Raw genomic sequence first — 21,688 nt, 5'->3', positions numbered from 1 at the left:
CTGTGCCCACCCAGCCGCTCTGTGGGCTGACCGCAGTGTGGCCAGGCCCAGCACGCACAGGCCAGCACAGCCACAGCCCGGTCAGCCTAGCGCCCTCCCCGCCTCCAACGAACGGGGACCCCCGCCCCGCCCGTTAGCCCCTCCCCCCGCCCCAGGGGGACACCCCCACTCGTTTGCCCCCTCAAAGGACTCCCCAGCCCAGGCCGTCCCACCCCAGCGGACCCTTCATGCGCTGCCCTCTGCCACCTACGCGCTGCTGGCCCCCACGGGGGCCCCCGCGGGTGCGGATCACCCCCCTCCCAGCGCCCCGCCCCCGCTCACTCGTCTTCCCGTAGGGCGCTCTGCTCGCTGAGGGGCCGCAGCGGGACCCGGCTCTCGCTGCCGCCGTCCCGAGGTGGGGGGGGCTTGAAGCAGAGGAGCAGCTTGTCCCCCAGGTCTCCGGGCCCCCAGGTGCCCCCGTCCCGGGCCGGCTCGGGGCTGCTCCCTGCGGGGGGCTGGAAGCCGGAAAAATCCTGCCAGTCCCCGGGGTCCCGCTGCGAGGCAGCCGCCATGGCCGCCACCGAGACACCGGGCGGCGCGCTCGGCGGAGCGCGTTCGCGGGGCTCCTCCCGCTGTAGCGGAGACGGGGCGGGGCCGGTCCCGGGCCAAAGGGGCCCGCCGGGGGCCTTGGCGTCCAAAGAAGCCGCCTGCAAACCGCGGAACCGGCATAGGCCAGAGCCGGCGCTGGGGTCCTAGGAGTGGGGAGAGAGCGGAAAGGGGCCAGCTCCGCCCCCACCCCGAGTGACCGTTGGGCGAGTCCCTGAGCCCCCCCCGCGCGCCCCGCCTGACGCCTGTCCTGGCGGGCTGTGAGGCGGCGGCGCCGCGCAGAGCGCGAGGCACTCGCAGCCCCAGGGGCCGTTGGCTGAGCTGCGGCAGGCAGGTAACCCCAGCAGCCCCGCGCCGCGAGCCTCCTAGCCCCAGGACGTGGCCCTGCCCCCGGCCTCCTCTAGGCGGCGCCCCCTTCCTCTGCCACCGCTCTCCCTCCGGCCGGCGCTGCTTGGGCCCCGACTCGGCCGCGGCTTGGAAGGGCAGAGGTTCCCCGTCGGGCTGGGGGCACCTCGGGCCGCTCCTGGTCCGTGTGTTTTCAGTCAGGCCTGGGATGCAGGTGGGCAGGGCGCGCTGGTGAGGTTTGCCGCTGACCCTCAGCCGGGAGGGGGCGTAGCACTTGGGAGGGCAGGCTGGAGAATTGCTCTGAAATCACGGAGATGAAATTCAGTGCAGCCCAGTGCGCAGTGCCGCGTGATCCCGGTGGCGAAAACCCTGAGATCGGAACTGCCAAGTAACCCGAACCCCTTCTCTCCACAGCGCGTGGCACAGAGACCTATGGCCAGGACGGTGAGGGCAAACCCCCGGCTCGGGGGCAGGCTAGCCTGCTGCGGAATGGCTCTTGGTAGCCCAGCCACCCCAAGCAGGAGCGAGCGGGGCTGTGATAGTGGAGTTGTACAGGTCACCCTGCTGTCCTGGGGGCTGTTGGTACCTGATCCCTGCAGGCACGAGGGAGGCTGCAGTGTGTCCCTCTCTCTACTATGATCTGCCGGAACGGCAAACTAGAGCCCACACTGTGTGCTTTCAGGGATTGGGGGTCATTGGCGCTGTAGCAGACCAGGGAGCCCCCTGCAGCTCTGGAGTCCTGGGGGTGAATGAGCAGGGCTGAGCGGAGACCCTGGGCCAGGACTGCCAGGAGGAGGATGAGCCCCTGGCTGTGGGGGAGGCTACCCGGCTGCTGAATGGCTCCTGTCCTCACACTTATCCAAACTCCCGCTTATCTGAAAAAAAATCCATGTGGCCCCTAGTATTCAGACAATGAGGACTACATTGTATTTTCTTTAGAGAGAAAAAAATCAAATTTACAACTACAAAACAGGGAATAATTGTTAAGGTGGTAGTACTGCTAAAAAGCAACTGGGGGTTATGATTCAGTTGTGAAGAAGGCTAATATGCTGTGCTGTGTTAACAAGAGTGTCATATGTGAGACATGGGAGGTAATTGTCCCGCTCTACTCAGCACTAGTGAGGCCTGGGTCCAGTGCCATATGTTAAGAAAGATGTGGACAAATTGGAGAGAATCCACAGGAGAACAACAAAAATGATAAATGGTTTAGAACACTTGATTTATGAGAATGGTTTAAAAAAAAACAGGGCATGTTTAATCTTGAGAAAAGATTGAAGGGGGACCTGAGAAGTCATCAGATATGTTAAGGACTTATAAAGAGGACTGTGATCAGTTGTTCTCCGTCTGCTGAAGGTAGGATAGGGCTTAATCTGCACTAACTGTAAGGATCGATATGGTCTGGAATAGAATAGATATGGAATCCCTATCATTGGAGGTTTTTAAGAACAGGTTGGACAAACAGCTGTGAGGATTGATCTAGCTTTTCCTGGTCCTACCTCAGCATCGGGGGGCTGGACTTGATCTCTTGATGTCCTTTACAGCCCTAAATGATTTTTCTTCTCCAACTACTGCTTCTCTGCTGGCTCCCTTGTCCCCATTGTGCCACTCAATTCAGCAGAGACAGGTGACCAACAATGTTGCTTTCTAGACCTCAGCAGCAGCATGTTCCATCCTCCAAATGATAGACATGGTGAAAGGGAAGTGGACAGGTAGAAAGGACATAGGGCTAGGTGGCAGAGAATCAGAAAGACAATAGTGAGAGAGCTTGTAACAGAGAGGGAAAGGGAGGAAAGAAAACACTGCACTACAAATGGGAAGGTTGGTCTTGTGACTAATGCACAGAACTGGAGAATCAGGACTCCTGGCATCTATTCCCAGCTTTGCTACTGACTCACCATGCAACTTTGAAAAAATCCTATCTCACCTCTGTTCTTCAATTTTCTCATCTATAAAATGGGAATAAATATGGAGCTACTTTATAGGTAGGAGAAAGTGCCTTAAAAATGAAGTATCAGCATTACTTTATTATTAGATGAGTAGAGAGGCTGAATTAAAAGGTACTTTTTGCACTTCAGATCCACAGAAATGTCAGTCGAGGAGATCCTTAGTACTTGGCCCCAGTATATTCCAGCTCCTGTGCCTCCAGTGTCAGCTCTTCCCATTGGGGCTGGGTGGGGTGGTACCCATGCAGCACACAGGGCAATAGCACTCACATATAGTCCATTGTCCATTTCCGTCCAACCCTTCTGATGTCTCCTCCTGCGTTGGCATGCTGCTTTTCTGTGGTAGTAGCAATCACTTTGCGTTCTTTTCGGCCCATGCAACAAGCCAGTCAAGGAAGAGCCCTTCCACTACCAGAAGCTTCAGCTACAATTGTAGAGTAGAAAAAAAACTGAGTTAGGTATATCGATGTAAAATCCTAGTGGAGACAAGATACTGTGGTTTCTACCTCAATGTAGTTAGTCCACGTAAATTCCAGTTGGGGGTATAGAGTTGACCATGATTACCATATTGAGATACAAACTACCTGTGCTTTGTCTCCACTAGGATTTAACGTTGAGGTAGCTAACTTGAGATAGCTATATCAATGTAAAGACACACCTTTTTTTGCAGTGGAGATATAGAGGCTGTTCTTAGGCTGTCTACTTTGGATTTACATGGCAGGAGAGAACTTATTTTAAGAGAGAACCTGCATATATGGCTCTCTTGCGCAATGGACCAGCGTACTTTCCTGTTAAATGAAACACCAGTGTTTTGAGCTTATTCTTGACATTAGCTCTGTTTTTCATTTTTTCCTGGATCTCCCATGGACTAGAAAGCTCACACACATGACAAATTGGGCACGGTGGGGGGCTCTCTGCCATCACTTCAGATGAAAGAACTAGTGCCTAACACTTAATGGTTAAATCTGTGGCCTGCACACTCCTACAGCATCAGTTTTCAGATAACAATATCCCTCAGCGTAGCACTGGCTTCATCCACCACCTATTCAAAGGCAAGTATTTAAGGATACAGGCCAAGAATAGGCAGCACTTAGTCATGTGAAACTAAGCAATTTTTATTTATAATACCAACACGATCTACAATATTGTGAACAAATACATTACATTCTCAGTTCATGATTCTAGGAACTGATAAGGTCTTCAACGAAAGGCTTACAGAGGCTGATATCTTGTTACCTGTTCCTCTGGGCTTTGTAGGGGCAGCTCCCCCCTTCTACTCACAGTACTCCAGTTTTCTTTGCACAAGACACACAGGGCCCAGGGAATTACCAGTGTCGAGTCAGAATAAAATTAAATTATTCCAAAAATGTCATACTGGCCAGATGAAAGAGAAAACATTCACTGCTGGTTGTTCGTCTGCTGTTAGATTGCCCAGAGCTGATTGGATTTGAAGATGCAGGCAGATGTCTCAGCTTTGAAGTAGCTGGATATGAACTGATGAAATTGCAGTAATATCTCCTACTCCTACCACTCCCTTGAGCTCCCCTTCCTATAAGAAAAACAGGAGAATCAGAGTTTAACAGCTAAGCTTTCCTTGATCTCAGTTCTTAAATAAGACCCTCTCCATACTTCCCTCCACTTCCATGAACAGAGGGAACAGTATGTTTTCAGATCTGGTTCTAGGAAAGGGATTGGCATTGTGGGTTGAGGGACAGTGAAGGGTCTTTGGGGATTTGACAGATTCTCTCCAATACCCTCAAAGCAGGAGGGTAACAAGAGTGTAAGTTATTGTAGATTCAGTAGCGTTACTGTCTACAGCACTGCTTCCCCCTTTGCACTTGACATTCTTGTTGGAGCTGACAGTTGAGAAGCCCTGCTATCCAAGAGCCACAGTGAGCAAGGTGTGCTTAGCAACATCAAAAGTCAGGAAATAAATTGTTATGGTCAAACACTGTCCCACTGTGCTTATGCCTTTAATGCAGCATTTTAAAATATAAATTATGAAACATAATACTATATAATGCAAACTAGATTCTTTTGTATATCCGTACAGAAATTAAGGCACAAGAATATTATTTTGTACACATGGTTTAATGTTTGTCTCAATGGTATCTGCAAACAAGCCATGTTTAAAGCTATTGCAATGATTTTTTCAAAGTACTGGACATTTATGGCTAAATGGCTACGAGTTTAAGACATTCCCAAGTTTGATACAATCCCTGTGTATCGAACGCTCTAAGAATGGGGTGGGGGTAGAGGGGGAAAGCCCTAGAGGGAAAAAAAAACGAACAAAAAGATCACCTGACCAGGATGGCGACAGTGCTTGTGAAATGCTAAGGGAGGTTAGAGAGGCTACAGAAGCAGAAAGCGCAATAATAATGGGTGATTTCAACTATCATATGGACTGGGAAAATGTCACCTCAGGGCATGATGCAGAAATAAAATTTCTAGACATCAGTAGTGATGACTGCTTGGAGCAGCTAGTCCTGGAATCACAAAGGGAGAGGCAATTCTTGATTCGGTCAAGTGGAATACAGGAGCTCGTCCAATAAATAGCTGAGCCTCTCAGTAATAGTGATAATAATGTAATTAAATTTAACATCTTTGTGGAGTGGATGATGCCAAAAAAACCCACCTTGGTAACATTTAACATTAAAAAGGGAAATTACATAAGAATGAGGATGCATGTCAGATGGAAATTAAAAGGAACTGTCACAAGAATTAAATGCCTGCAAGGAGCATGGGGCTGTTTAAAAACACCATAATAGAGGCTCAGGCCTAAATCTATACCCCAAATCAGAAAAGACAGAGGACCAAATGAATGGAACAATGGCTAAACAGCCATGTAATGGAGGCGATTAGAAGCAAAAGACATCCTTTAAAATTTTGAAGTAAAATTCTAGTGAGGATAGTAAGAAAGTGCACACACACTGGCAGGTTGGGTATAAAAGTATAAGGCAGGCAGGCCACGAAAGAATTTGAGAAGCAACTTGCTAAAGACAAAGTATAGCAGAAGCAGGAAGCTGCCAAACAGGTAGTGGGGCCACTAGATGACCACGGTGTTAAAGGAGCACTCAAGGAAGACAAGGCCACTGTAGAGAAGCGAAATTAATTCTTTGCATTGGTCTTCATTGCAGAGGATGCAGAGATTTTGGAACAAATTGATAAACAGTAATACGTCACCAGGACCAGATTGTATTCACCCAAGAACTTAAATAAGAAATTGCAGAACTACTAACTGTGGTATGTAACATATCATTTAAATCAGCTTCTGTACCAGATGACTGGAGGGTAGCTAATATGATGCCAATTTTTTAAAAAGGCTCCAGAGGCGATCCCAGCAATTACAGGCTGTGATAGTCTTGTAAAAAGGCTGAACATAAGGGTACAGTCTGATACCTCACAAGACATACTTTGTACAAAATGTATCATTTGAAAACTCATAACTTGTAAAGCATTATTGTCCTGGTAAAATGTGTGGCAACACAATACTGCATGATGTTAGGCATATTTCAAATCTGGGGAAGTAGCCCAAACCAAGTTCTGAGAGACAAAAGGCAAACTGATGCCTCAGTCAGGTGTCAAGAAAATCAAATGGACTATCACCTGGGTAAGTGGCCATTCTTTGGCAGGAAGATGGGTGTAAGTGAGAAATTTACATCTTGGCAATGGAACAGGTGGAGGTTTCCATTCAATAGACTTTCTGTGGCCTGAACCTCAGCTGGAGATGATTTTCAAAGATGAAAATGATGAAGAAGTGAGACTAGAGGACACAAATTTTCACTCCCTTCATCTTTACTCATGGCAAAAAAATGCTTGAAAGACAAATGAAGCATCATTGGACAGGGAAGTGATCCTGGCTGAAAGATTCAGCCAGTAAGACTGCTAGAACATACGGTGAGAGCGATCCTTTGCTTTAAGTTCACTTAGCTTGTTAAGTTAGGTGTTAGTTTGCATCTTACCTTTTAATTTCTCTGTAACCAATTCTGAATTTTATGCCACATTACTTGTAATCACTTAAAATCTATCTGTAGTTAATAAACTTGTTTTATTGTTTTATCTAAACCAGTGTGTGTTTGGATTGAATTGCTTTAAGGAACTCCATTTCAGATAGCATGGTTTGTGCATATCATTTTATATAAGCTTGTATTGTCCAGAATGAAAGAGCTGGGCAGTACAAGATGCATATTTCTGGGGACAACCCTGGGCCTGGGAATTTGCTGGTGTCATTCTGCAATATAATTCAGGAGTGTCTTGCTAAGAGCTCTTTTATACTCACCTTGGAGTAATTTACATGCTGGAGGCTGTGGGAGAGCAGGCCAGGAGTGGCTGCTCTCACAGCAAAGTAGTGTATAAAGCACCCCAGGTTGGAGAATTGAGGGGGACACAGCTGTTCAACAGTCCAGATTGTACTCTGGGTTACGTGTCACAGCTCAGTAAGCCTAACTTCAGTACCAGGGAAATTGGTTGAAACTATCCTACAGAACAGACTCTCAGACACGTAGATGGACCCTTTTTTTGGGAGAAGAGTCAACACACCTTTTGTAAAGGTAAGTCATGCCTCACCCATCAATTAGAATTATTTGAGGATGTCAACAAGCACATAGATAAGGGTGATCCAGTTGATACATAATAGTTGGATTTTCAGAAAACATTTGACAGGGTCCTGTACCAAAGTGTCTTAAGGAAACAAATTAGTCATGGTATAACAGGGGAGGTCCTTTTCATGGATCAGTAAGCAGTTAAAAGAAAGGAAACAGAGTAGGAATAAATGGTCAGTTTTCAAAATGGAGAGAGGTCAACAGCAGAGTCCCCCAGGGATCTGTATTGTGCTGTTCAACATATTCATTAATGAGCTGGAAAAGGGAGTGAACAGTGAAATGACAAAGTTTGCAGATGATACAAAATTACTCAAGATGTTAAGTCCAAAGCCAACTGCAAAGAGTTACAGGCAGAGGCAGTCTCCTATGGGCCCAGGGCTATTAGATTTTGTGGGTTCCCTGTATGCAAGTCTTTTTCCTAATTTAAAACAAAATGATCACAATTGTGGCATTGAAGCTATTAACGCTATACTAAACTTACCTTTTAATTAACAAAGCAATTCTGTGGTTACATTTCAGTCTTAAAACATGTAGAATATAGTAAAGTTAATTCAAAATATCCTACGTCTTTCCTTTGACCAGCTATTATATTAGTTTCTTTCTGGGAGGGAGTTTGGGTGCAGGAGGGGGCTCCAGCCTGGGACAGAGTGTTGGGGTACAGGAGAGGGCGAGGGGCACAGGCTCTGGGAGGGAGTTTGGTTCAGGAGGGAATTCTGACCTGCAGCAGAGGGTTGGGGTGCAGGAAGGGGTGTGAGCTGTAGGCTCCAGCCGGGAGGCACTTACCACAGGTGGCTCCTGGCCAGTGGTGCAGCAGGGCTCAGGCAGGCTGCCTGCCATAGCCCCATGCTGCTCCTGGAAGCGGCCAGCTGCTGGCACATCTTTGCATACCCCTGGGGGAGGGCGAGAGTGTGTCTCATGCCCGCAAGCGCCGCCCCCACAGCTCCCCACTGGGGACAGTGCTGAGGGCGGGAGCAGTGCGTGGAACCGCCTCCTCCCCCCACTAGGGGCCACAGAGACATGCCAGCAGCCAGCCGCTTCCAGGAGTGGTGTGGGGCCACAGCATGTAGGTAGCCTGCCTGAGCCCTGCTGCGCTGGTCCCCATTTAGCCTGGGGTGCTGGACTGCAGCTCCTAAAGCCCCTGCATTAATCTGGCCCTGGTTACAGGGGGATCTCACAAAATAGCAGATGAAATTCAGTGTTAATAAATGCAAAATAATGCACATTGGAAAAATATAAAATCCAACTATACATGCAGAGATGACTGGTACCTGCTGAGTGGGGAGCTGTTGCACAGGGCCCAGCCAGCAAACCTTTGCAGAAATCTGGGGGAAGGGGAAGCACAAGACCCTGCGTCTCCTTCCCCGCCCCCCCATGCATTTTCTCTGTATATATACACAAAATGATGGGTTCTAAATTAACCGTTACCACTCAGGAAAGAGATCTCAGAGTCACCAGGGATACTTCAGCTCAACGTGCAGCAATGGTCAAAAAGACTAACAATGTTAGGAACTACTAGGAAAGGAGTATAAAATGTGACAGAAAATATCATGCCACTATATAAATCCATGATATCCCCACAACTTGAATAGCGTTCAGTTCTGGTTGCCCCATCTCAAAAAGGCTATAGTGGAACTGGAAAAGGTTCAGAGAAGGACAACAAAGAGGATCAAAGGTATTGAACGGTTTCCATACAAGGAGAGACTAAAAAGGTTACTGGTGTTCATCTTAGAAAATTGACGACTAAGGAGGAATATGGTAGAGAGCTATAAAATCACAAATGGTGAGGTAAAAGTGAACAAGGTAGTGTTATTTACCCATTCCCACAATACAAAAAACAGGGGGTCACCCTATGTAATTAATAGGCAGAAGGTTTAATACAAACAAGAGGAAGTACTTTTTCACACCGTGCATAATTAACTTGTGAAACTCATTCCCATATCGGATGTGATGGCCAAACGTGGAACAGTTCAAATAAGAACTAGATAAGTTCATGGAGGATAGGCCCATTAATAGCTATTAGCTGAGATGGTCAGAGATGCAACCCCATGCTTGGTACAACCCTAAACCTCTGACTGACAGAAGCTGGGCAGGGAAGATGGGAGGATCACTCCAGTTGCCCTTTTCTGTACACATCCACTGAAGCTCTGGTTCTGGCCACTGGATATTGGGCTACCTGGAACATTGGTTTGACCCAGTATAGTAGTTCTTATGTTAAGATGTATTAATTTAAAGTTTAAGATTTGAGTCATTTCAGTCTATGAGATGAGGTGAAGTTTGGTATAGTCCATAATTTTATTGTTAAAACTCCACAAACATTTTCTAATGACCCTGTGAAAATTCTTCAGTTCAAACCTCATGTGTGTGACAAAAACTGTCCCTCATCGGAAGGGCTCTAGTTGACCTGTCTTGGTTCAAAATTACTTTAGAACAATGTTGGGCAAAAAGAATGTGCAAATTCAAATCTCAAGGAAATAAATCACCATAGAATAAATAATTTATAAACTAATGTCTCAAACATTTTATGGTAGTCATACATATGAACATTTTTAAAAAAGTGCAATGTTAGGTTTAAAATTTTTATTGTGCTGCCAAGAGCCAAATTACAAGAAACCGCCTTACAGTTAAAAAAAGTAAACAAGCAATCTGCTGAACTGCAGTGCACTCCGAGTGCCACATATGCGTCTATTTTATTTTTCAGAAAATTATATCTGCATTTCTCTTACAAGAGCACAACAGGAACCAAAGTAAAAGAGTGTAATGGATACAGCACATAGGATAAATCATATCTTTAAAATAATAATAATAAAATAATAATAAAAACATTTTACACCATGTCCTATATCCTGCTAATATTTTCAGAATATGGCCTTGATTGTAAAACAAAAGCAAGCTTTTACAATTTCTGGATAAAGACTGCTTACTCTTATGCAAGGAATGGATGATTTGTCTTGACAGAATATTTGTAATAACTGGACAGAAACATCTCTGTTTCAATATATTGAGTACAAAATGCTGGGAGGACTACATTTTTTCTTACTTGTTTTTGGAAACTGAAGTAATATATAAATAGAAAATATGATGACCCTTAATGATACACCTATTTTTTTCTTTGATGCAAACAGCTAGAACACCTTTCTGATATTCTAAAACAAAAAATTGTTAATCTTCAGATTAATAAATTAGGTCATTATAATAATAAATTAGGTTTTTTTTTTCAGTTTTAAAGTTCAGCAACCTCTGACCAAGTATTTACAACAATACTTGAGAGTTCCTTTACAAAAAAATACATTTTCTTTTCACATTAAGCATACTGGGTATCTGTGTCTTTTATGACAAGCATTTGTAAAAGAAAAAAAGGCAATGCACAAATGGGTAATTAGTATAAAAGTGCCAAGACCTGTCTGGAAAGTTAACTTTGTATTACACAGTCAGAGTTATCAATGAGGCAAGCTACAACAAACTTCCAGCTTAATGTGGACAATATTCCAGTAGTTGTTTCAAACAATTGTTTGAATTAAAAAAAATCCAGGAGCTGATGGTGTTATTCTACGGAGCTGATTAGTGCTGCATGTATATTGCCATCAGTGTCTCTAGCGGATGCATTCATTAAAAGCCTTTTTAAGGCTAAGCAGGAAAAGAAAATAAGAAACACCCTGAAATGTAGCAAGAGCAACGCTTACTGCTATAATCGTGCACATACCATACACACATATACGCAAACACAAGAGTGTACACACGCATACATACACGCATACGTGCGCGCGCGCACACACACACACGCTAAACACTTTCAAATCAAATAAAACTGTAGGTAGAATGAGATGCTCCTCTTGTCTTTCCTAAACTCACAAGCAATTAAGCACTGCTATGGAATGCCTGTTTTATCTGTTTCTGCTCTGGGTAAAATCTCTCAGATAAAAATACATTCAACAAGAAAAAAATAGAAAATTATATATATATATATACTGTATATATACAGATAGATACTATATATATACTGTATATATACATATACATATATAGTGTGTTTGTGTGTATGCACACACACATTATATATATATGCACATATATACACACAGACATACAAATACTTTGTTGTTTTTAGCATAATTATATTTACATAAATATTCCTATAATGCTAACATTTAAAGAAGCATGATCTCCTTTTTCTGAGCTTCAAAAAAGGTGCTTGAATAATATACAATTAAAATTAAGTAGCTTCCTAGCATGGAAGTAGTTTCTAATCTGCATAACCAGTAAATAAAAACAACAGGAAAAACCTTAAAACAGTCTCTTTTTTACTCTTTCATTTAAGCAAGAGCTTTGTCCAACAAAAATATTTTTTTCCTACTCCTCCACTGAAACTGCATGAACCACCAGAGAATAATACAAAACAACAAAAACACAACAAACAAAAGCCCCTGGAACTGCATGGTGTTCTTGACTTTCCCTTCCTTCAATACTGCCGTCAAAAGATCCAGTGCTCATATCAGGAATTATTTAGGCCTCAGTCATTTGCTAACTCTGCCAAAATCTGGCCAATCAGCTTAGCAGAAAACAAAATTTAAACAAAAAGCAGCACAAGGTATAATTTTATACATCCTTAATAAACCCACCCTTTATATTCTGCTATAACCTTTTCCTTGCTATATCATTAACTACTGCAGCTTCTTGTCATATAGAAAAATATATGCAGCTACACCACACCTGTGACATGACAGGTTCTGTTCTAGGAATATACTTTTGTAGCAACAGCTGGGGAAAAAAATCACCTCTTTGTTTTCTGTTTCCATGTGGGGTTAGGCTTTGCTGCAACAAATGCAGTTTCAGAGCAACAAGAAAAGCCACCATCCTGATGCTTGGCAATATTCTTTATTTGTTTTCTCCCCGAGCCAAGCTTGACCAGCTTTTCTTCTTTGAAGCTTTCTCTCATTTTACCACCCAACCCCAAATTCACCCACCCAAACAATCTCTATAGCTATGTTACAAGCAAATACATCTTAACAAGTTTTAAAACTTTGGTTCTAAGAAAACTCTTGGTCAGTTATCACAAGGAAAAGTGGGAATGCTTGTTCTGGCACATTGCAGGAGTCAGAGCCCATCCCAGTAAGGTCTTAGAGCTGTACATGAAGTCACAAATCCAATACAATCCACTAAGCAAGTGCACAATTCTAGTTTTATTTTAATAGCAGACTTATTAGTCTCTCGCTCTCCTTCTTTCTCTCTCTCTCTCTCTCTCTCAAATCCTTGGCAAAGGTGCAATTCTTCAAACTGTTTGATAGAAATTATCTGCCTGTAGGTTGTTCTGTTTCTGCATGCTGTAGAATCCACTGTATCTTGAATCTGGGTCAGCAATTCTTAGCATTCTCTGAGAACTGTCCACCTGGACCATGGTACCTTTCTTGCAGTCCACGTATACCAGCTGATTGTTTAAGCAAGAAGGCTGTTGGAAAAGAAAAAAAACCCATAAAAATCCAGTTGATACCTCACTGTTGTCTTCTCTCCACAATAGGTATGGGAAATGTTTGTGACATACAGGTCACAAAAACAAAATCATACTAAACTATTTATTTTTCTTTGTTACAAAGGTCCAACTTTTGCAGTCCTTGCTAAGTCAAGACTCCCATGGACTGAGTAAGGACTGCGATATTTGGTCCACAGGTATATAATTGTGTAGGACCAGAAGCTGGCAAATGAATCCTTTTCATCTGGAAAGATTTGGTGACAACTCTGCTACCTTTACTATATATATTTTAAAGCATTTTACATTCTACATTTAATGAAAACTTTATTTATAATTTCAGGCTGGATTGTGCCTGTTAGATACAATACAGCTTACAAATAGCTATGGAGCTATGACTCTTGGGGGAGCACTGGTATTCTGCTTCCCAGAATTCTCCGATAGGCAAAGGCAGCACATCTGCTATTCTATTACAACTCTTTACAAAGTCAAGTCTTCTTCCTACACGTCTCTTGCTCTGTGGGCCAGAGAGGGCTACCTGCCCTCTTTGGGATGCCAGGCAGGGCCGTCCTTAGGCATATGCAGAATACGCAGCTGCGTAGGGCACCACGAAATTTGGGGCACCAAACTGCCCTAAATTTCATGGTGCCCTACGCAGGTGCATGTTTCGTATGCGGCAGCGCCGGCAGCCAGCCCCATCCCCTAGCTGGCCCCCTTATGGGGTGCACCCACAGCAAGGGGCAGGGACATTCCTAGGGGCTGTGGGGCCCGGGACAACTCCCTCAGCCCCTGTCCCACCTCTTCCCACCCCCATTTTCCACGCCTTCTCCCAAGCCCCCTCCCCCAGCGACAGACGCGGCCTGGGGGATTAGCAGGGGGGCCTGGCGCCGGCAGCAGGGGGAGGGGAAGCCAAACAACCCAGCCCCAGCCCACTCCACTCCGTTGGCTCCCCGCTGTGTCGGTCCACCTCCCGCCGCCAGTGAGTGCAGGGGTTGGGGGGGAGGGAGGGGCGGACTCCTTTCCCCAAGCCCCCTCCCCCCGAGCGACACAGCTGGGGCAGGGGGAGCGGAGTGGGCTGGGCTGCGTCATTCTGCTTCCTGCTGCTGGCGCCAGGCCCCCTGCTAATCCCCGGGCCACTCTGGGCCTGTGGAGCCCCCCAAAGCGGCTCCCCACAGCTCCTGCCTCCGCGGCCCCACAAGCCTTGAGTGCAGAGCAGACCCTCCGTGCGGGGTGGGGGAAGCAGGTGCTCAGGCTGCACAGGGCACCATAATTGGTAGGGACAGGGCTGATGTTAGGCACTGCCAATGGATTAAGGATGGCACAGACTCTGTGCTCACTTGAAATTTGCAAAACTATACACTAATTTTGGGTTCCTCAGTGATCGGGTGCCTAATTTGAGACAGTTAGTACTTGATTCTTTAAAGGTGCTGAGAACCCACTGTTTCAATGACTTCATCTGGATTTGAGAGAGACCAGCTGGATTTGAGAGAGACAAGGTGGGTGAGACAAGGTAATATCTTTTATTGGATCAACTTCTGTTGGTAAGAGAGACCAGCTTTTGAGCCACACAGAGTTCTTCTTCAGGTCTGGATGAGGAATTCCCAGCATCTCAGCAAAATTCAAGGTGGAACAGATTGTTTAGCATAAGTAGTTAGCACTTACTGTAAGGACCCATTCAAGGCAGAGTGGTCCATTAACGCCTCTGTAGTCATAGTGGAAAAAGAGGGGGTTAGTGGTTCACAGATTGTTGTAATAAGCCATATATCCAGTGTTTCTGTTCCTTCCATGATTTTTGGTATCTAGCAGAGTACACTACACTCTAACTGCACTGCATTCATCTGGATTTGTTAGTGCTCAGCACTCCTGAAAGTTAAGCCACGTTCATCTCAAGTTGGGCATCCAAAAATACGGAACATACAATCAGCGAGTGCCTCTGAAAAATTTAAAATGACTTGTCCAAAACCATATAGTAAGTCTGTGACCAAGCCAGGGATAGAATTAATCTCTCCTGGGTCCCCTCCAATGCCTTAATCATAAGACCATCCTTTCTGTACCTGCAGTTCCTCCTCTCATTTATTATACGACTTTTAGCTTCTGCACTGAATGAATCAGGGGTCCTACAGACAATGCCTCGTTCATTACACATCCTGCCTCACTGTTTAACCTGTGCATTGAATGAGGCAGGAGTTCTGTGGGAAAAATAATATATGATCATGTAATTAGACTAACATAATGCACATGTGCAAGGGGCATAGAGTTAAGGGTGCACAGTCTCTCTCTCTCTGAGGATCCAAATCATAAAGGGATTTATTGATCAAAGATTTGTATTCAGTAATCCGGGCCTACTCATATCAAATCATCTTTTCTTTTTCAGATGTACCTCAAATAGTCCTTAAATTATTTTTAAAAATCTTTCCTAATTTCTGCCCTGTTCCTGTAAAAGAATCTGCTTGAACTGACACTTTTATGCCTGTGCTGAGTCCCATTAACTTTAGCACGACTCAGGGTTGGTCTGAAGGTCCAGTCCACAGATCATTTTGTAGGATCAGTACCATAAACACTCCACTTCTCTGTAAAGCCTCTTTTTACAACCTTTATTTTCTATATTGGAATGACAGTAAACTCACTCTTGTCCTATCACACTTAGTATTGTACTTCTTTGGCATTAAAAAGTCTTAAAAATAACGGCTCACCTACCTGATTCCCTACTCTTATATTATACAGGAGGATATAACTCATCACTACCCGGTGCTTTGTCTTTAATAAGATAAAATGCTTGGTGGATAAATGAAATGTAGTAGTCATAGTGCTTCTTAACTTTAGTAAGGTCTTTGATACAGTTCCGCATGACTTTCTCATAAATTAGATAAGAGAATCCTGGATTAGATGAAACTACTTAACTCATGATGTGTGGTAGAGTGAAGTGTAAGTACACAATAAATGTTTGCCAAGTCAGATAAATGTTGAAGAGACGCTACAACATTTACCAGATCTGAAAGCTATTTACAGTGGGTCTAATACTCTTAACCACACACAATTGCTGTTACTCATGAAAAATATTAGAAAAAGATGTTTACTAGTGATGATATAAGAAACGATTGCGTTTGAATCTGTGCTTAGACCACTACCAAATAAGTCTACAAATAGGTTGTCACAGAAAATCAATTTGATATTTTAATGTATAAAGACAGATTTACATTATTTGGCACTGATTTATACTAGTAATACCATGTCATTAACCTCCCTGTCAAGATAGATAGTTGCCTCTTCTTTCAATATGTAGGAATAAAATTGTTGGTAAGATTAATTTGTACAGTTCCCATTTCATGTATTAAAGAGCAAAAATATTCCCAAATATTTAGATCTTTGGGGTTTTGGAATGACTTCACATAATTTGCCTTATATTAATCAATTTTGTTTTTCAAATTTGAGGTAATATAAGCCTTTTTGGTTACAGTTAAATATGTCCATTTATTCTTTTGGATCATTACAGTTAGCATCAGGGCTTCTGTTCTGGTGGTGTGAACTGTATCCTAATATTAAGCAGTAATGTTTTATTTTTTGAAGTTACTATAGATTTGTTTGCTTTGGATATAAAGTAAAATGTCATCACTTGTGTAGGATGAAATTTTATGGCTGACATTTCCTTCTGTTTTTGTTTTCTCTCGTACAAGCTGCCAGTAGTTCAAATGAGAGGCTTGTGGTTTCTAGCTGAAAACATTCCATGTTTGGGGAAAAACCCATCATCATGTTTATTGGATTTTGCAGTGATTCAGGGCTATGTGGCTGAAGTGACTAATGCATTGATGGCGAGACTTCAAAAAGAATAACAGATCAAAGGCTTGTGTCAGTCTCAGCGATCGGGTTTGTTACTATTATAAAGGGCTTCCTAATTGAGTTATCTCTAAGTATGATTTCTAATGTAGTTATACTGTGAGAATTATTCATTTGCTTTTCTTAAGAATGAGAAGCCACATGCTCCATGTGTCCATGAAGCTAGGAAAATCCTGTCCCACAACAGAATTGTAATGGGCACTGACCTATTGGAATACTAATGACCCAAAGAGACCTGGCTGCTCCAGACTGTCTATAAAGAAAATTATTATAAGGAATAGGAGAAATCTCAAGCACACAAATGACTGTAACCTTTCTAGACCAGAGACCTTATTTTCATTCTTGTATTATTTGCATTATATACAGAAACAATATAAATAAAGAAATGATAATTAAGAATGATTATATAAGAGGAGAAAAGTGGATGGCAAACAATAGTGGGATTTAAGCGCTGTTCTTGATACACTCCCTAAAGAACACACAGAGGAGTGAGGGTGGCAGGAAGGCTAATGAATCTGTACAGTTGGACCCTGAGACATTTCCTAGTTGTTAAAACTTACTAGGAAGTATTCCCCACCCAGCAGACAGAGGTACAAAAGAATTAGGGGTATCTGGAGGAAGTAACTGTCAAAAAAAAAAAGAAAAGGTGAAGTATTAAATAAAATTTGACTGTTTGCATATTCACAAGTCTTCAAAGAGAACTAGCCTATAACTGGAGGAAAAACTGCACGCATCTAAGCCAATGTGTTACACTATGTTGGTGCTAGAGATTGAAACAAAGATGCTTCTGTAACAAGACTGGATAAGGTAATATATTTTCCTAAATTTAGTCGCAATACCAAAAACAATGTTTCTGGTAGATTTCAACTACTTAGCAAATCTAGGGCCTGATCCAGCAAACCCTTATTCACTTGTTCATACAAATAAACCTAGATATAGCCCTTTCAACTTAAATGCCAGATTCTGGGACTTATGCTATACTGAGTAGCCCCTTACTTCAAGGGTCGTCCCGCTCAAGTCAGTAGGACCACTTTCAGAGTAAGGCTCTACTCATTGTGAGGAAAGGGTCAGAATATGTCCCTAAACAACTTTGATTTTTCTTCTGTCAAAACAATCCAAAAAGTAACATTTTACAACATTTAGGGGACATCTCGTGATATGACAGCAGAAAATTAGTAAAGATCTGCTATTGTCCCACTTATCTGCTTCTACGGTAAATTAAGAGAAGGTATAGCGCAGCTGTTCCTACCCAAATTTCTCTGTGGGGGCAAACCAATCCTTTTTTACAGGGATTTGGGCACTGGTTGTATGTTCTCTTCCTTAATCTGTTGCTGCTTCCAACTGTGTGGTATGTACTCTTCCACTAGGTGGCGCTACACTGTGTTTATACAAACTGCTTTGTAGCATGACTGTAAGAGAGGAGGAACATGCAGCTGCTGAGTGGGACACAGTGGTGGGACTACTGAGGAGCAAGAGGAGGGCCTGGTGGGAGAACAAACAAGAACAAGAACAAGAACAAACAAAAAGTAACAAGAAAAATTACTAGAAAAGAAAAAAAGTGTAAAAAGCACAGCAAGACAGAATACGTGAGATGTGACAAGCAGGTTGAGGACATGGTGTGATAGGTCCTAGACACCCCAAGGACCAATCCATGGGAGGAGTTGGCCCCAGACAAAAAAGGTTGGGAATTACTGGGCCCAGCAACATGTGTCTTCTCAAATATCAATTTATATGAATGATAAACTAAATGGAAATGGATAATTAGTTCCTGTAATGACTATAGTAAATGTGAATGATGAAGACTGACAAAAATGTACTTTCAGGGATTGTTCTGACTGTGATTTCAATCAGTGAGTAAAAATCTGTTCCTCTTACCTGGGTGCTGGTGAGATAACAAGCAGAAGTACTATTCAGGCTTTTATTATTATGGAAGCACTGGACATAGTTCCACAATTTTGTACTTAAAGCAGAGACTCAATCACTTATATAGGAAGAACACAGTGTAACCGCTCCAAAATTATAGACTTAATTTTTGGGCAGAAAATGAATTTTCTGAGAATTTACAAATAAATCCATTTATGAATTAAAATTAATTGTTAAAAGGGCCACTTAAGAAATTTAGCACCTTTTTAAATCTCAAATGATCTTAATGGAATAATGCAGACTCTTCAAACCTGTGATATAATGAAAAGTCTCTGAAAGTTTGTGTATTGGCTAAATTTGATGTTTTAAACAGTTTAGTGGCCATTTTTTGGCATTATCCTTCTTAACTGAAAGTTGCTTCTTCAGCAGTGATTGAAGAATAATATTCTTCTGCAGAAAGTTTCACCAGGAATTGCCCCTTTTCAAAATGTCTGTCATCTACTATTGTTCTCAATGGGAGTGAGAAAACAGGTTGTCCTCAGTCAAGATGATGTTCTTGGTTTTGCTCCCAGTGAGAATGATGAGAGAGTTTTCAGAGTAGCAGCCGTGTTAGTCTGTATTCGCAAAAAGAAAAGGAGTACTTGTGGCACGTTAGAGACTAACAAATTTATTTGAGCATAAGCTTTCGTGAGAGTGTGTGGCCATTTCGGAAGAAGGGGCTGTGACGCTGATAGACCAGTTTAGATTAGAGCAGTAGGCCAGTTCACTTTTGTATGAATATTAAAGAAGTATTAGTATGCATTCAGACTAATTCACTCATATGCTACTAGATATAAAAAGAGATGCTAATGTTAGTGTATTCACTTATCTGTAACCAATTATCTGTTATTAAATTATATTTGCATTGCATATACCCCTGTAATTACGTTTACATTATGTATACCTTGGTAATTAAATAACCCTACATCAAAGGTGTGGTAAGAATGTACTTGATATATAAACTTCATGGAAACTAATGAAGGATTGTTATTTGCTATTACGTTGCCTTTTATATTGTGTAGATCTCTGAGCTAAATTAATCAAATATGAATGGAATCTTGGAAATGTTCATTTCAAAGCAAGAGATGGTGGAGGAGTAAAGACACTTTTCACATTGCTTTGTGTGTGGAAAAGCTATAAATATGATTCAAAAAAGGATCTAGCATCTCTGAACTATTTGAACATTCATAGGGAAGCATTCCAGATGCAAGACAGATCTCCAAAGTTATTTTGGGTAACCCTGAGAGATTTAACTAGCAGATTACAACATCTCTGCTATCATTTTGGATTTACAAACTTACACTCACCTGTTAATGTATTTTACCTGCTTTAACCTCTCAATAACTCACTTCTTTTTCTTAGCTAATAAACCTTTAGTTAGTTTACGAGAACAATTGGCTGCCAGAGTTGTCTTTGGTGTGAGACAGAGTATCCATTGACTGGGGTAAGTGACTGACCCTTTGGGGTTGGCACTAATCTGATGTGGTCTGATTTTTGGTTTTAATAACCTTTTATCACTAGGTTCAGTTTGCCTGGCTGGCAAGACAGGCTGGAGGGTCTCTGGGGACTGTCTGTGACTCCATGGTAATACTGGTATAGTGATCCAGGAGTGCACATTTGTTATTGGCTTCATGAAATCTAATTATAGACTATACCACTAGTTTGGGGTGTCTGCCTGTGTTTTCTGACAGTCTCACTTGAGATTGGCTTGGTTTTACCTCCCGAAAATACAGTAGTATATGGAGTAGGTAACTGGTGATATTAATTTGACATTGCATAACTGTTCTGAATTAGTGCAAACGGTTTGAGACATGGAAAAAAATAATTTAAATGAGTTGACATTAAGTGGACTCAACTGTATCCTACAATACATTTCAGGAGACCCCCCCTACTTTCCAGAAAAGCAGAAATCTAAATATAGAAGTTTTAACACTATACCTTTGTTGGGGCTCTGTAGCAGGACACTGGTATCCACTGCTTTTTCTGATTGACAAGCAGAAGGGCTATTATAAGAACCAGGGCTGTCATGATGGGAACTGTCACCCAGGCAACAGAGTTGAGAGATGTATCTTCACTGGAGTGCAGTCCAATGCCTTCTCTGAAATCTCCTTGAAGATGACTCATGTCTGAAAGAGTGAACATTTGTTAGTAGTAAAAAAAAAAATGTAAGTGCTCCTTTTCTGTCTTGACCATAAACAAGAATAGAATTTTGGAAGTACCAGCGTCAGTACCGTGGCCTTGTATTTATTTTTTTTGGTTAACCGTATCCTGAATTTTTACCCTGCTGATACTTAGCGAGAGGGTCACACTTGTATGTGTTCTCATTTGTTATTAGCCACAGTTTTTGTGGCTGGAATAATGATTTCTGCATATTTTCAAGTAACTATTCCATATGAAGTGGATTTTTAATCTTTTGGTGGTCCCATTAATACTATGTCGTTCTACCAGCTGTGATTATAAAGCTATCATTTTTCTATGATCATGTTTATTTATAGTAGCTCTTTCAGTGTCTTGATTTCTCCTTTCAATGTGGTGGATGTTCTCCAAAAGCTGATTATTTTCTCTGCTTCTCCTACATGAGATTCCAGCTTAATTACCTATTTTTTATCATATTGTAAAACTACCTCACAGTAGTGCTGCAAGTATAAACACATTACAGATTGTGAGGTGCTCTGGTTTTACAGTAATATGGAATATACATGTACATAAGACACTGATACTTATTTCTTCTAATATTGTATCTTCTTTCATTTCCTTTTTATATCTTTGAGGACCTGAGATACAGTAATGCCAGCACTTGTTCCTTGCATCACTTCAGTATCTTCAGACACTGCATCTATGTCTTTTGTGGCCATTTTCCTCCAATTTTCCTACTGTACTTTTAAGGCAAAAAATTCATTTATGCTGTTTTTTCCTTAAATGATTTTTGCTCCTTGACATCCCTTTCCTCTGGGTTGATTAAAATCTTGGTACCTTCACAGACTCTGGGATGTTTATTTAGCAGGATTTTTACTGAA

General features: G+C 42.5%; 2 protein-coding genes and 2 long non-coding RNA genes across 12 annotated transcripts in view; 2 read left to right on the top strand and 2 right to left on the bottom strand.

The window, feature by feature from the left end:
* The window catches only part of FEZ2 (fasciculation and elongation protein zeta 2), a 55,431-nt gene extending 52,762 nt beyond the window's left edge, over positions 1-2,669 (bottom strand). For all 4 annotated transcript variants that reach the window (XR_006289741.1, XR_006289742.1, XM_037895415.2 and 1 more), the window contains exon 1: positions 322-2,669. Coding sequence is in view for 2 of the 4 variants with exons in the window: in XM_037895415.2 (XP_037751343.1) it covers positions 322-551 (230 nt within the window). In the remaining 2 variants the exon portion in view is untranslated. The remainder of the gene's footprint in view (positions 1-321) is intronic.
* Positions 783-6,938, top strand: LOC122465141. Its single transcript, XR_006289744.1, has 2 exons — positions 783-919; positions 1,345-6,938. It is a non-coding gene; the product is annotated as an uncharacterized LOC122465141 (long non-coding RNA).
* A 375-nt stretch (positions 6,939-7,313) lies between these two features.
* Positions 7,314-21,688, top strand: part of LOC122465142 — a 31,575-nt gene continuing 17,200 nt past the window's right edge. The window contains exon 1 of the long non-coding RNA XR_006289745.1: positions 7,314-7,423. This is a non-coding gene — a long non-coding RNA (uncharacterized LOC122465142). The remainder of the gene's footprint in view (positions 7,424-21,688) is intronic.
* CRIM1 (cysteine rich transmembrane BMP regulator 1) overlaps positions 10,037-21,688 on the bottom strand; it is a 306,847-nt gene continuing 295,195 nt past the window's right edge. For 5 of the 6 annotated variants that reach the window (XM_037895411.2, XM_037895409.2, XM_037895413.2 and 2 more), the window contains 2 exons: positions 20,610-20,797; positions 10,037-12,917 (listed from right to left, as the gene is read on the bottom strand). In XM_037895411.2, coding sequence (XP_037751339.1) covers positions 12,741-12,917; positions 20,610-20,797 — 365 coding nt within the window. In that variant the 3' untranslated portion in view covers positions 10,037-12,740. Of the gene's footprint in view, positions 12,918-14,597; positions 14,638-20,609; positions 20,798-21,688 lie in introns of all 6 variants that reach the window. The other variant, XM_037895410.2, reaches the window with a different exon arrangement.

The sequence above is a fragment of the Chelonia mydas genome, chromosome 3 (assembly GCF_015237465.2).
Source record: "Chelonia mydas isolate rCheMyd1 chromosome 3, rCheMyd1.pri.v2, whole genome shotgun sequence".
NCBI classification, from domain to species: Eukaryota; Metazoa; Chordata; order Testudines; family Cheloniidae; genus Chelonia; species Chelonia mydas.
Note: the sequence above shows the minus strand (reverse complement) of the source record. Positions and strands in the feature narration are given on the sequence as shown.